Raw genomic sequence first — 16,510 nt, forward strand, 5'->3', positions numbered from 1 at the left:
AAAATGAAAAGAAAAGAAACATAAAAGAAGGGTTCATTACAGGTGTAGAGAGGGTACAACTCATAATGAGATTTAATAATGTGAGAGAGGGCTTTTCTTTTGATTAAAAGCTTTTGTCACTTCTTTGAAAGTTGAAGTAATTGATGTTGATTGAAACTGTTACCATCCCCAAGCCAATCAGTTTTCTGGGTCATCCTAAATCTGGTACACGGAGGAATGCAAAGCAAGAAAGTAATGGGAAAAAGGCAAGAAATCAACGAAGGAAAGAAAAACTGGCAAATGGGAAGCCTGAGAATACCATCCGTTTGGTTCAAGCTCGCAGCTCAGGAGCCAAGATTACTTGCTCGAGGATGGAGATGAAGGCCATGCGATTTGTGGACCACCAATGTGCAGAAAAGGCAGATGATATCATTTGGCCGTGGCTGCCTTAACCAATAAATAAGATTAACCATATGCCAATACAGAAGGAGCTGTGTTTCTAGATGATTTTCTTGTAAGCGCTTTGGGAATTCTTGGCAAGTTCTGGCGGTGTACTGGTGTTTGATTGAGACTTGAGAGGATAGAGAAGGGGACATTTTTGACATTTCCACAGCTAAAAGTGGGAGAGGGAGTGTGGAATATAATTGGGGGAGTGCAAATATTCACTCCCCCATAATATATTTACGAATGAACCTTATGCTCCACATAATTTATTATCAAAAGGTTCAAAATTGTATATCAAACGTATGAATCTTATTTACAGACCAACCCAGGAGTCTAACCATTACTATATCTAAAGCAAGCTATATGATATGCTCAAGCTTACACACAACAACCTACAAAGCACAATAATCCCAATATCCTACATGGTACAATACCGTCTTAGTAATACACACCCAAAACACACGACGGAAATTAACCTCATCCTCATGAGTCAGTGACTCACGATTCATGCTGACAAAAAAGAGAAATAGAAGACTCATGAACATATAATTCTTTTTGTTTTTTTTTTTTTAAATTTTATATTATTTTGAAGACAGTTCTTCCCATCACCGACTGAAGTAATGACGAGGCGAGAATAGACGACGGGGAGAGAACATTCCCATATACCTCGGGGAAGCAAGGCCGTCGATGGAGCGGTACTCAGGCATGATGTACCCTTCTCTCTCCTCTCGAGAGACGCTTCTGTTGGCCCCGTTGAAGGTGCCATACTTCACCAACTTCCCCACCCAAGATTTCTTCTTGGTTGGACTCTTGTGTCCACCATTCATTTTCTCACTTAGGTACTCCCTCACCGCATGCAAACCCTGCTCGAAAACCTCGACTGGAGGCGAGACCATAGGGTTGCCTTCGACAATGAGCTTCTGGAGCTTCTTGAGACATCCGATGGAGTCCGGGAGGGCGGTGATCTTGTTGTAGCTGACGTCCAGTTCGACAAGGGACATGAGGAGGCCAATGGAGTAGGGTAGGGTTTCCAGGTACTGGAAGTTTTGGCTGACATTGAGAACTTCGAGGTTGATGAGGTTCTCAAGGTCTTCAGGAAGAGACCTGAGGCAGTTCAGGCGAGCATCTAGTACCCGCAGATTGGTCAGGTGGGTGAGAGAGCGTGGCAAGAAGACAAGCTTGTTGGAGTTCACGGATAGCTTCTTGAGGTTGATAACTTCGAATCCAATGGTGTCTGGGAGCACGCTGATCTTGTTGAAGTTGGCATTCAACTCTTCCAGTGACCTGAGTAATTGTAAAACCACAATTAATTACTTTCATCTTAAAACTCAGAATAACAATTCAGTGCACCGACGTGCACTTGCACCACATAAATGGATTGTTAAATTATATTAAATACACTCCTTGGTTATTAATAAAAATATTAATTATAAATATCAAAAGTTAAAATCATCTTATAAGTGTGGAGTCATTTGTACGTAAATAGAATAATTTTCATTTTACCACACTTATAAGATGATCTTTACGTACAAATGTGAAAATTACGTACTAGGTGCTTTTAGACCATCTTGGTTGACCATATTAAAGTGATCCAACTATTCGTTGTCCTACGTTGCTGGTTGTACGGTCTAGGGTTTCACTATCTTCGAATGCGTGTAACTGCTACTAGGTAGTCAACCTCTTAATGAATTAGACTTTGGACTCTTCAATCTAAATTCAATTCCCCTCACCATCAGTTCAAAGTCCCCCCGTTAATCTAATTATTATTATTTTATTTTTTTTGAGAAGGATGTCATCCCTTTATTGAAATGGAAAAATTACATATTACAAAACTCAGCTGCAAGTGCAGCTAGTAGAAAAGCAGGAGTTGAAAAGTAATACTATTACCTAATCATAGCACCAAAGATGATTAGACTCCCAAAAATTAATATTTCCTCGGAAAATAAAAAAAGATTGATATTTGACGGGCAATTACTAGAGCATTCTGTGAGTTGCTTTCCTAGCCTACTAGTTGTGCTATTATACTGAAGGGAAGGATTCAAATGCAATATTCAAAATATCAATCTCAATCTTGATAATGATGATTTCACTTGGATAAAAACGAAGAAACAAACAAACAAATTAGTATATCTAGAAAATGTTGTCATGTATAAGAACAAGGAAACAAGAAAAAGATATGTATGGTGTGAATATACAAAGGTATTAAGATGTTTATATTCAGTTTTCAAATCTAATCCTGATATGGACATGGTTTGTATGAATCTGAACTACCTTTAAATAAAAGAAATTTACGAGAAAAGGGTCACATCAATATTAGCAGGAAAATACGACCGAAACTGTAATATAATGTCAATGATTTGGTCTGGTGCATGTGAAATATTTTTCCACAACAGATAAAGGATCCGTAATCAATTGAAAGAGAAATGTTATAGGATGGACCATTCTATACTATCATTTTTTTATGTCTTCATTTTACATGCAAGACAAAAGTTAATACAATAGAGAAGATTAAACATTTTAGGTATCTTTCTACCTTCAGAAAAGGTACAATCCTTATACAGAAATATAGATACATATATATATTATATATATATATATATATATCAAACAGTCATCAAATGATTAATCATAATACTGATTATCGGAAAGGAAAGACGATGAAGAGTACTTAATAGAAGAAACTACAGACCTGCAATTTTCAATAGGTTTGGGGAGAGATTCAAGAAGGTTTCCAGAAACATTGAGAATCTTGAGCTTTGACAAACACCCAATTGAGTTTGGAAGGGACTTCAGCTGATTTGAGTGCACGTCGAACACCACCACGTTCAGTAACCTTGCTGTCAAGGATTCTGGTATGTTCTGTAAAATTGAAACCAGAAAATAAAATAAAACATTAGACCAAATCATATATGAAATTAGGAATGAACCATAACACTCTACCATCTTTTTGTTAAAAAACAAGAAGAAGTAAATAAATAATATATTCAAAGACACTGATACTTCCGTTCTCTCACAACCATCCATCATGTGTGTAACTGTAATACTACGATAATTTTACAGATCAAATTAAATTCGCAATTCTCTTTCCCCTCGTAGAGACATAAAATTGTACCTACCTGGAGATTGTTATTGGAAAGATCAAGCTTGCAAATACTCCCCAAATTGAGAGAGGGATTAGGCAAGGCATCAAGAGACATCCCACTCAAATCCACAATCTCAAGCCTCTCTTCTTCGGTCATCGACTTCCTCCTCTCATGACCAGCCTTCTTCCTGATATCCATCCTCACTTGCTGCGGCTGCTGTTGTTGCTGCTGTTGCTCGTACATCATCTTCCCCCGAGAAAGAAAGATTATCCGATCAGATCCTTCCCGAGAAAAGGGATCGAAATGGGAAGAGAAACAAATATCAGAAACTTTCTCGACTAAAGAGAGAAACCAAAGGCGCTCGTGTTTTTGCTTTTGTGTTGGGTTGCTGTGTTTACGTGCTTCTGGTTTGTTTGGGAAATGAGATTGAACGGGGATGTATATTTGTAGAGACGAGTGTAAGGACGTACGGAAAGAAAAGCTGCCACGTGTGCATGACGTCTGTGAGCAAGTACAAGACCGTAATCTCCGTATGGTTTAAGAAAGGGTTGCGTGGCCATGTCTCCGACTCGATGGAGGAGAAAGTCAACGGTTGCCAGTTATATCCGGGTCACCCGCCATTGTCGTTCTCTCTTTCAATTTCGGCTTTTATTGTTTTGCCCTATTCTTATCCCTTGATATTTTTTCGAGGGTGGACCAAATCCACAACTAGGGTTTCATTATGTTTTCGTACTGGTTTTGTATTCTAGTACTTTATAAAATTGTCAACTGGGCATATATATGTTTCATTTTTATTTTCTTTTGTTGGGAAACAACAAGGAAGTTAAGTAGAATATAAATATGAACACTCAAGGGTTCATGGATCGAATTGCATATAATCCTGGTGTAACGTATATGTCATGAATTTGCGAAGGTCATCCATATCTCCAACTCATTGTTTTTCCATTTTCATCCTTCACAACAAAAACGTAAAATTTATAAATTTCTGTATATGAATAGCCGTACGTGGTACCTGGGACGGCTACAGATCAAAGTACATTTTCAAATTTGTATTATCTTAATTTGATAAGAGAAGTGGCTTATAGAAAAGATTCTCAATGTGATGGTTTAGCTGTAATCTGTTGGTCTTATTTGTATCTATTGAAAAATATTAACCTTACATAATGCATGTCTAACCACTCCTTTGTAACTTGCCATTAACTATGCCCTTTCATTATTGAACAAGAATATATAGAGAATTTTCTTTTCAAGGCCCTTTCAATGCTCTCTAACAAACAGATAACAAAATAATTTTTGTTTCGTTTCATTTTTTTTTTTAATGATCCTTAAGAGATGAAATTAAAAATGGGTGAGAATGATAGAAATTTAAAGGAAGATCAAGTCTAGAAAGAGAAAGTGTCATTTACTTTTTCCAACAGTCCTTCACCACTACTAGTAGTACCCCTTTTTCTTTTTGTTAAATCCCACATTTTTTCTGTGACGAAATTAATCTGATATGCGCGCGTTATGGTGGCGCACAAAAATTCTTCGGCCATCGCACATGCATGTACATAATATCCAGGAAATCTTATCTGTGACAGATCCTCTTCCGCGATCCATCTCATTTCCTAAGTTCGTACCAATGAACTTGTACAAAAGTTCTTAATTTCTCTTAATCCTTACCAAATATTTAACATTAATAATCCCAGTGGTGGACCGAAATCTTCTGTCCCTATTTCCCTATCCCCACCCTGTCCCTTCATTCTGATTGGTTAACAAGGATTAAAAAATGAATATAAAGATTAAAAAATTAAACAAAAGTTTAAGATAATAATTTTTTAATCTATATCAACCAATCATTGAAGAGGGACACCTATCCCCATCTCATTTGGGGACAGAGGATTTCCTGCCCCCAGTGGTCCGTCCATTACATGACCTAGCCGTTAATGGACAACTTGAAATCAAACAACCATCAATTACTATATTATGTCTTCCGAGAATAATGGGGTTTATTCCTCACACTCAGTACATATATATGCATTGCATTTGAATAATAATGATGCATATGCTGATATGCTTCTGCCCTGAATTTGACTTAAAATAAAAACTTAATCAGTGGCAGTGGCAAAGAGGCAAATGGTGTTGGTCCTACGTACATAAGTCAAGAGCTGAATTTGGGATAAATAATATTGTTTTTACAAGCCGCCCACAAGATTGTTAATCCGGTTATAGAGTAGTAATTTGATTCTTTAGTTTTTATTTGTGAACCGTACGTTTAACTTTCTGAAGAAGAAAAAATAGTATCGTACGTAGATAATGATCGACAAGGAACAAGTCATCATTCAAGAATTAAGGGTAGCCATCGATAGACTAGGAGCTAAGCTGGTTATGATGTCATGTTTCACAAGATTAAAAATGTGGACAATGTCAAGTGATCTATCATGATAATGATGGAAATTAATTAGGTGGGAAAAAAAAAATTAAAGTAAACAGATCGAGAGCCCCTGTTTTCCCAACAAGGACAAAAATTGTACTAGATATATCATATTTGGTAGGTCTGAAATGTTGTCTTCTTTGGAAATATTGATGATGATCTACATGCATATAAATCTGCAGAAATACATATATACTTGTATGGAGGATTAAGGATCCTTTCTTTAAGAAAGAAAACAGGCACGTTGTTGGGGTTAATTCTACGATGTATTTCAATAACGTGAGCCGTCTAATTTTTGGTCTCCATAAATACCACTCTTACAAAATATCAGCATCAGAAAATATTTAACCATTTAGTTAGAGTGTTAGACATCAACCATAATCTTGATGTTTGCTCAAAAGCGTATCGATATATATATATATATATATATATATATAAAGAGTCGTTCAGAAGCGAACTTCCGTAACCCATAAAAAGTGTGAACGTCACTCCTCCGGGTTGCATTAGGCACCGACGGGCAGTGCTGCTCGTGCCAGACCGAACCAAGCCACGATGTCGACCCTCTTCTTTCTGCTAGACTTGTCGATGAAGGGTTCGAAGTCGACCTTGATGGTGCTTCTAGGGTTTCAGGCGAGCTCGCCGCGCATTGCTGAGAATCCGATCGCCTTCGCCTTCGCGTTGATGGCTATGCTATCCGGGATGTCTAGAAACTTCGTCCGATAACAGAAACGCCACCATCGACTCCTGATCGAGGCCGGAGGAGCGACGTCCGCCTTTTTCTGGGTTGCGGACGTCCGCTTCTGATCGGTCCTCCATATATATATATATATATATGTATCTCTCTCTTATCATAAAAATATCTAGACCCTATGCAATTGCAATGTCTAATCGATCCTCTATGATAGTTATGCATGTACTGTTGTGGCCGGTTAGATATGATAAAACAGACACATTTTTTAGATTTATTATACGATGTATTATAATAATATCATAAACGGTCTAAATTTCTCGATCGTCTCCTTATTAAGAACCATTTTTACAAAAGAAATTGTTTGACCATTTAATAGCATGATCATTTTAATGTTTATATGTATATGTTGACCTCGGCAGCCGAAGGGTGCTCGTGGCGGCAGTGAACCATCGTCCCCCACATCAGACAATGGAGCCCGAAAGAGAGGAAGGTGTGAGGTGACGAGCATGGTTGAGGTGCTTCTGTACAGCGACGGTGATTCTCGATCCAGGCATTAGCATCAGCTCAGGTGTAGATCTCGCCTGGGTGCTATGGCTCTAGTGTTGAGGCAACGATCGTGGTGGTGCAACAACTGTTTTCTCGAACAACCGGCTTTGCGATGGTGACTTTGAGGAGACGCTTCTGAAGAGACTTTCTTCGTAAATTTGGTAATGGTGGAGAATAGAGGCTGGCCGCCAGAATGGTAATTGGATGCTATTCTCACGGAGGTTCGTTATAGGATGTTCTGGAGAGGTGAGGAGCAAAATATGGGCTTGAGCTATTGGGCCTCCGGTTGCTCGGGCTGCTGTTCGTGGCCTTACTGGGCTAGCCCATTCTCCTTTCCCTTTGTCTCAATTGGATCAGGCGTGTTGTAGGCTTTTTAGGAAAGTGGCAACGCCCTATTTTGGTTTTTTTTTTTTTTTGCATTGAATAATTGCTCTTACCATGTTCTGCCCTTGGTCGCAGTTGTTTGTTGGTTGATGAGTGACGATGTACACCCCTGAACTTTGGGCTTAAAATTAGTTTGGTCCTTAAACTTTTTTTTAATCAGACTGATCCTTGTACTCTCAAACAAGATCACCCAAGTCTAAATTTTGAATTTGTCTCCAAATGTGACGTCATGCGCTGAGTTGGAGCCGAGAAGAGGGCCCATACTACAGCTTTTTAAACCATGAAGGAGGGCAGAATGGAGATTTCTAATTTAATATAATTTCTAATTTTTATTTTTACTCTCTCTCTCTCTCTCTCTCTCTCTCTCTCTGACAGGACCCACCCCGAATTCCACCCTGGAATCCGAAGTGGCCCTGCGGGACCCACCTTTAAAGGAGATTTACCAAAAATTTCGGCATAACCTCCCTTAAAAATGGTTAACCCAAAAACCTGTGGAAAAACCAAAATTCACTTCTAATACCCAACCACAACTCCTGGAGCCACCCTGCTCCCAAATTCAAACAATCATCCCAAAGCTAATATCATCATACATAATCTCCAAAGGGTATAAGTTACTACAATCACCAAAGTTAGGTCATCGACCTCAAATATAATACATATAAGTTGGGTCACATATCCCTTAGTAATCAGAGCATTCTAGGAATATAAATAGACAAGGAATATAGTAGGTTAACCAGGTAATCTACAGAAGGTGATGGCGGAAGCAGGTGCGGTCACTATGGCTCACACTCGTACACCGAGCAACAACACTGCAATCTGGGCATTTGAAACCGAAGGGCCCAGGGAAAAGTATATAAAAACGTTAGCGTGAGTGGACAAAAATAAGTAATTGAAAGAAAAAGGGTTTTATACTTTTCCACAATTATCTCAATAAAACTCCCGATGCATGCAATAAGAAAAAAAAAAACCGACTAGCCCCGCTAGTCAAGAACAACAACAAAAGAACATGGGGAAAATGGGTTCACCATACGGGAATGGAGCCCCTCAGGCTCAACCTACCCTCGACTGCCACTCACACATAGATTGTGCGAGGAGGAGAACTAATAACCTTAACTTCCATTCACACATAGATTGTGTGAGGAGGAGAATATCACCTCGACTACCACCCACGTGAGGAGGAGAAAGCTACCTCACTGCCACTCACAAACACAAAGTAAGTGAGGAGGAGACCTATTCACATGACCCGCGTATGGTGAGGAAGGAGATCGTCCAAAGCCAGTAAATCTGTATAATTTCCCCACTTATCTCACGAAATAAGAATCCAAGTGTATAAAGACGTGACCCCGCACGCCAAGATCATCTCAAGTTCCAATATAAGTAGGGTATAAAGAAGTATAAAGTTTTGCTTCCTCGAATTCTTATTTCGTAAATCTCTTAAAAAGCTCCAAGAGCTTAATATAAATATAAAATCAATAGTATAAATTTCCGAATCCGCATAAAACAAAATCCTCAAATCGAGCATAACGAATCTTAATTCAAAAGTTCAAACCAATAAAACATTCAATAATCCAAACCAAAATAAAATGCTCGATAAATAGTTGTTAAATCAATAACTTAAAACTTGCGGAATTTAATTGCATGCATCAATTAAAATCAAAGGTCCACTCACGATAAGCGGTCAATCCTGACGTCGCTCGTGATTCTCCTCGTATGGAGACTCCTCTCGTCCTGTACGAATAACAATCATAAATATATATATAATCCACAGGACGGAATTTTAAATTTCACGATACTTATAATTGGAAATTCATAACATCCCTCTTCCTAAAATCCGACTCCTCAACTCTCTACAACATCCATCCTTAATGCTCCAACATTAAACTGTCATTGATGCAATACCTAGAGTGAATTCGAAAGGAATTCGGCGATCGAATTCACGATAATCAATAATTAATCATTTAAACTCAATTTGTAAATCCTCCAATTTCCACCAAACTTCATGCATTACGTTCTACAATCATTATAGGGTATATAGGATTAAAACGACAATTAAAACACAAGTCTACGCGCCACCACACACTACCTACAGTGGCGGCGAACTCCTCCGATGACCACCAAATTCCGGCAACAACATCATCTCAACAGACCCAATCAACTTCTCAACTACAACATTGATCAATTTTACCTCTAAGTGGCCGAATCGAACCGGTGAAAATTTTTCCAGAAAAGCTCAAGAACCCTAGCATCGGGTTCGATCGATTCCACCTCTACACGGCAAATTGAGAAGCAAGACCTTAGGCAAAATGATCTCCTGCAAAAACCGAACCTTCGATGTGAATATGGTGGCCGGAGGTGGCCGGAATGGCGGGAAATCTGCAAAATCCCCAAAACTGCAACCTTACCTTCCCGGCGTGAAATAGAGCTTTTCCGGCCAAAACTCCTCAAACCCAGGTCACTGGTATCACGAGCGGGTTGAGGCGCCCCTGTGGTGACCGGTTGCACACCGGATGGTGGCCGGAAAGTGGGGAACCGGAGGGAGGAAGAAAAAACCCGAAGGAGAAAGGGGGAGAGTCGGGGGAGAGGAGAGAGAAAGAGGGGTGGGTTTCCGGATTTGGAAACCGACCCGGGTAACTTTCCCAATATATCCTAATTTTTACCATGAACAGTAAATTTCGTAATTCACTCATAACTTTTGCATACGAGCTCCGATTTTTACGTACCACATATGCACGCACTCGGTTTAACGTCCTCTACAACTTTCATGAAGGAAATTTTCTCAAATTATTAACTCATAAAAAGTCAATTTTTAACCACCCCCTAAACGTTAAAATTATAACCGCGAACGGTAACCATAAGGAATTTCATGTAATTCAGTAAAAAGGGTATCTCAGATATGGGGTGTAACACTCTCTCTCTCTCTCTCTCTCTCTCTCTCTCTCTCTCTCTCTCTCTCTCTCTCTCTCTCTCTCTCTCTCTCTCTCTCTCTCTCTCTCTCTCTCTCTCTCTCTCTCTCTCTCTCTCTCTCTCTCCCTCTCCCTCTCCCTCTCCCTCTCCCTCTCCCTCCCCCTCCCCCTCCCCCTCTCCCTCTCTCCTCTTCTTCTTCTCCTCTATATCGGCGACCACGCTAACAACGCCGAAACCCCTTCTCAATCTCTTTTTTCTCAGTCTTTCCCTCATCTTCTTCCTCCACCTCCACCATCACTTGATCTCCCTGATCCAACTTACCCTCTGTTTCCAACCTCGCAGGCCCGAAATCCCCAATCTTGGCATTGAAATCCGAGTCTAGCAGCACATTGTTGGGCTTCACGTCGCCGTGAATCACTAGTCTAGCAATGCCTCTTGGAGGCTCCTAGGTGGGCTTGATGGTAGTGGTGTGAGTTTTGAGGTGGTGTAAATGGTGGAGGGGTTGAGATTGGTGGTGTTCAAGCTTTTGGTCTTAAAGAAATTCAAGGTGGGTTTGGTGAGAAATTTCAGTTTGGTGGCGGTTTGGGTGATTTGGATGGTACTAGAGATAGAAGTGGAGGTGATGCTCAGAGAGTTGGAAAACAAGAGATGTAGATAGAGAGAGATTATGTTCCCGGGATGACGGCCTCAACCCAAGGAGAGGTGGAGCTCAAAGACAGAGGTGAGCGGTGGTGCGCTGGACATTGGTGACGGTGACATCCTTGTTTAGGGTAACGAGCCAGCTAGATTGCAGGTTCGTCCTCCCAATCGCCGTCGCAGCCATGAAACCCTAGGCCCCACCGACAATTCCAGCTCTTTATTTGGCTCCTCGCTCAGAATTGGGAAATGTGGAGATCGAGAGAGCTCAGTTGTGAAGAGTGAGAGAGGCTCAGAGATGAGACAAAGGAAGAAGAAGAAGCCATGTTGGGACAAAGATGGGCCTTTTGCCATTGTGAGGTGTTTGTTGGTTTTTTACGGTGGTTATTGCTGTTAAGGAGGAGGAGGAGGAGGAGGAGGAGGAGGAGGAGGAGGAGGAGGAGAGAGAGAGAGAGAGAGAGAGAGAGAGAGAGAGAGAGAGAGAGAGAGAGAGAGAGAGAGAGAGAGAGAGAGAGAGAGAGAGAGAGATAAAAATAAAAATTAGAAATTAGAAATTAGAAATTATATTAAATTAGAAATGTCCATTCTGCCCTCATTCATGTTTTAAAAAGCTGAAAGTGTGGGCCCTTTGTCGGCTCCAACTCAGTGTATGACATGACATTTGGGGATAAATTCAAAATTTGGACTCAGGTGATATTGTTTGAAAGTACAAGAACTAGTTTGATTAAAAAAAAAAAAATTTAAGAACCAGATTGATTTTAGGCCCAAGGTTCAGGAAGATTAAACTGATTTTTTTCCAAAAAATATGCATATCTATTATAGTAAGCCAATTCTTCTCACCATGGTTAAATTTTTGAACTTCCCTAAATGCCCTTGCATGATAATATATTATAACATAAAAATATTTATAAATCATGATACAATAGTAAATTAATTTATAAAAATAATTAAATTACAATTAACATCATCAAAAAATGAGAAATTTTCTCATGATGTCCTTTGCTCATGATTATTTGTACTTTTTTTGCTTTTTTCTTTTGTGATGTAAAAGCAAATTGACAAGTGCTCTGCACATGTTAAAAGGATAGTGTTTATATAACTACAATTAGAGAGCAACACTTGTATGAGATTATAGCTGTTTTTTTTTCTTCTTTTGTGATGTAAAAGCAAATTGACAAGCGCTCCGCACATGTTAAGAGGATAGTGTTTATATAACTACAATTAGAGAGCATCACTTGTATGGGATTATAGATGTTTTTTTTTTTTTTTTTTTTTGTGATGTAAAAGCAAATTGACAAGTGCTCCGCACATGTTAAGAGTATAGTGTTTATATAACTACAATTAGAGAGTATCACTTGTATGGGATTATAGCTGTTTGACGGCAGCAAATCCTCTGTCTTGAATTATCTGTCTCCTAATAGATTGTTGACACCTGTTCAATCTGTTTAAATCTATGAAACACTGTTTTCTCCCAGTTACAAAAAAAAAGAGAAAGAAAAAAAAAACTTAATTTCTTTATAGATTTTATTTATTAAAAAAATAACTTGTTTCTAATTATCCCCATTAAACTTCAACATTCCACAAATCGAAGAGATGAGATGCAAAATCAATAGTCCTCATCTGCAACGGCCATGGTGGCCTTGTTCAGAGTCGTCCCACGATCTCTTAAAAGACCAAGATTTTTTTTTAAAAAAAGGACTAAGATCTGACAACTGATCCATGATTCTCAAACCAATACTGAGCTTTGTGAGAGGTGTTTCAAGATGTTGGTTTGTTATATTAGATTGACATCAGATCAATCTATTATTAGTCTTGAATTCTTGATTAAAGTCATAGAATAGGCTATTGGAGTGGGTTGTTATTATTGATGAGATTGTTAATGGGAGTTGCAAATGAACACTGAAGCCTTACAGTTTCAAGATGAACCCAGATCTTGATATATTGTATTCAGCAAAATCAAATCAACCTGACCTGATTGGATAAGAAAGTCTACTTGAGCGATTTGAATACACTGGTCTCATGGATACATGAAAAGTGAAATGCATGAACTTTGTGTTTTATTGATAATGTTTAGTATATAAAGGTGTTAGGGGTTGGTGTGTATGCCTAGCTAGCTCCCAAATTCGTGGTTGTATCATTTCTGTATGGCTGCATTTCAAGTTCTCAACTTCCCCTAGTTTTCTTTTTCTGCGAAACGTACTGATTATTTGTAGAAACTGAAGGAATTTTAGGTGGTGACTAAGAACCGCTGAGACCTAATTCATTTTGTTTCTTTTATTTCTTTTTTCTTGATTTTTATTTTGGTAGGCTTGTTTGGTTAACGGAGCTAAATGGCTGTGAGGTGAGTTGGACTGAAATGCATAGGTGACAAGAGATGAATAGAGGGACAGGGAAGGAGATAGAGAATTGGGGACAGAAGATTTCATGCCCTGTTTGACAATGTCAGTAAGCGTATCACTCGAGGAGGCTGAGCGGGGAGTTTCTAATTGCATGTACTCTGCATGTATCTGAGCGCAATAACACGTTCTGAATTCTGATCCTTTTATGATGGTGATGTGTGTGGTGTACGTGCTAGCCGCCGTATGCAACCAGAAACCTGCCTATATAGAAATCAAAGAAACAGTAACTTTCATTATGGAATCTAAATTTCTGACGGAAAAAGAAATCGGTTAGTTGAGCAACCAATTATTGTTGGCCAAGGTTGTTTTCAACACCTAGTGACTATGACTTCTACTAGATCAAAGTTTGGTGTGACGTTGTCAATGTGTAAACTTACAAGTAGGGCAGCCACTTGGTTTGGTAATTACCAAACTGACCGAATACCAACCGATATTTTAAGTTTGGTAAACTGACTTTTTGGTAACCGAAACAGATAAAATCGAAATAAAAAATTACCGAAAAAGTTGGTTTGGTTTTGGTAAATACCGAATCTACCGATTATCTAAATATTAGCTTTATATACTATGATTTTCAATACACTTACATGTATATTAAGATATAAACATAAAATTTTTCATTATAATATGAACATTACTACATATACTACATTAATAGTACATGTATTTTAAGTAACCTAGTCAAAGATGGTTAAATGACCTAGTTTTATTGAAAATGACTCAAACTTGATGTCATATATACAAAAGAAAGCTATTATTAGGAGATGAGTACAAAGTTTACGATTATAAAATTGAAGAACCTAGTTTTGTTAGTTCTAATTTTAATTACAAAGAATTATTTGTTCTAAAGTTGGTAATACCGAAAACCGAAATACCGAATTTAATAGTTATGATTAAAAACTGAAAATTTTAGTTGGTAATTGGTAGCTCAATTTTGAAACCGAAAGGTTTGGTTTTGAAGTTGGTAATACTTATAACCGATTCGAACTGACCGAGTGATAGCCCTACTTACAAGTCTCATTTTCTTTTCATTGTGTAAACTGAAGAAAACAACGTGCAACTACGTTGGAATTTTGTGATGATATATATATATATATATATATATATATATATATATATATACAGCAAGAGAACAAATTGAATTTTTCGAGATAGATACAAACTACTAGTTTGAAAGCAAATGTAACTGTGAATATGATGCCTTTCAATGTCAACTTTGCATGAGGAAAGTGATTCAAATACGTAACAAAAACTTTGGAGCTTGGGCAGGTAGGTTTGCCTAGCTACAAGACCATCGACGCCAAAACTAACTAGTACTCATTTTTTTTTTTGGTCGGAATCTAACTATAGTACTGATTAAGAAACATAACGAAATTGAGTTGTGAAAATTAGCCAGAGATCAAGATTATTACAATTAGCAAATTTATGTGAACAGACATAAATTTATGTGAACACTTTGAATTACTTTTGTTTTATTTATTTATTTGCACTGAACGATTTGAAGAATCGGACTACGAACCTTTTCATCTATGTCAATATTGTTCTCATTTCTGAATCAAGTCGATCACCATGGTTTAAAATGGGTACATGCTTTATCAAAATGTATCAATTTTAGTGTGTTTGTGTTGAGTGTTAGGGTATCATACCTACTGACAGTTATAATGTATTGTAAATAATTAATATGTGATGAAATTTCTATAAAATTAGAACACAAAATAATATCATAATATTGTTATTAATAACAATAATAATATTAGAGATAAGAAAACCAAAGAAAGTAAGAAAATTTGGGTTCGGATCAAGAGATATCATATTTTACACAAATTTTGACACACCTTGTGAGCCATTAGATTTTAAAATATTCAATGGTCTGCATTGCTTGAATGGTCAACAGACAACAGAACACCAAGTGATGTGGATAATGACATGACATTATATATTTTTAATCCAAAATTATTAGTTGGATTACACTTTTCTTTATAAAATTAAAAAAGAAAATAAAAATTTGGAGAATACATGACATCCACGATCAGAGGAAAAAAAATAAAAAAAAGAGCAGGAGAAAAAACGTTGGAAAAGAGCTTGAGAAAAAAAGTTCGATGCTAGAAAGAAGAAGACCAAGGAGTAATCAAAGCAATCCCATATCCAAACCATTAAAACAGGTTTCACATCATAGCCAACTCTGCTCAACAAAATCATAGTGTAATGTTGTATGCATAAATTTGGTGACATGAAGTATGCATGCCAGGTGTTTGATAGAATTCCTGAACTAAGTGTTTTCATTTGGAACACCATGATCAAATGCTATAGTTTAGGAGACATTGCTCCCATGGAATATCTATGTATATAGCAATGAAAGAGGATGGGTATGAATCACTACTCTACATTCCCATTCTTGTTAAGAGGATATACTGGTGATATTATATTGAAATGGGAAAAAGAGTTCCGTGCCCATGCTTTGAAGTGATGGTTTTGATTCTAATGTTTTTGTTCACAATGCATTAGTGCATATGTACTCTCTTTGTGGTCAAATAGATATGGCACGTGGGATTTTCAACATGGTCAGTGTGAAGGATGTTGCTACTTGAAATGCAGTGATCTCTGGGTACAATAAAATCAAGAAGTTGATGAATCTTGGAAACTTATCAGTGACATGGAGAAGAAGGGAGTATTGGCACCATCTATTGAGCCTTCTTGTATATATATTTTCCTAATAAAGTTTTTGCCTAATTGATATGGCACGTTTGGTCTTCTGCTCTTCCTTTTTCTTTTTTCTCTTTCTTTTGCCGTTTGTTCTTGTGCTATTGTTGTTCTTCTTTTTTTCTTTTGATTGTGTATGGTTCTCATACAAACAGTATTCAATTCTTGTTTTTATGTCATAAAGAAAAGTGTAATCCAATTACAATTTTAGATTAGAAATGTATAATGCCACATCATTATCCACATCACTTGGTGTTGTGTTGACAGCATTCAAGCAACGAATCTAGACCATTGAACATTTTAAAATCTAATGGCTCACAAGGTGTGTCAAAAT

General features: G+C 37.8%; 1 protein-coding gene across 1 annotated transcript; it reads right to left on the reverse strand.

The window, feature by feature from the left end:
* Window positions 1-673: 673 nt before the first annotated feature.
* On the reverse strand, window positions 674-3,928 carry LOC112197280 (plant intracellular Ras-group-related LRR protein 6). Its single transcript, XM_024337901.2, has 3 exons — window positions 3,540-3,928; window positions 3,113-3,282; window positions 674-1,707 (listed from the first exon to the last, which is right to left on the reverse strand). The coding sequence occupies exons 1-3, from the start codon at window positions 3,750-3,752 to the stop codon at window positions 1,029-1,031; spliced, it is 1,062 nt and encodes a 353-aa protein (XP_024193669.1). The 5' UTR covers window positions 3,753-3,928; the 3' UTR covers window positions 674-1,028.
* Between the last annotated feature and the right edge of the window lie 12,582 nt (window positions 3,929-16,510).

This window comes from Rosa chinensis, chromosome 4 (assembly GCF_002994745.2).
Source record: "Rosa chinensis cultivar Old Blush chromosome 4, RchiOBHm-V2, whole genome shotgun sequence".
NCBI lineage: Eukaryota > Viridiplantae > Streptophyta > Magnoliopsida > Rosales > Rosaceae > Rosa > Rosa chinensis.

Bases quoted from the DNA above. Each gene is read 5' to 3' on its own strand.
- LOC112197280 (XM_024337901.2), bottom strand. From the start codon at position 3,752: ATGATGTACGAGCAACAGCAGCAACAACAGCAGCCGCAGCAAGTGAGG. The intron at 3,283-3,539 runs GTAGGTACAATT...TCAATTTTACAG, and splicing joins TTTCCAATAACAATCTCCAG to AACATACCAGAATCCTTGAC. The intron at 1,708-3,112 runs GTCTGTAGTTTC...ACAATTACTCAG, and splicing joins AAACCTATTGAAAATTGCAG to GTCACTGGAAGAGTTGAATG.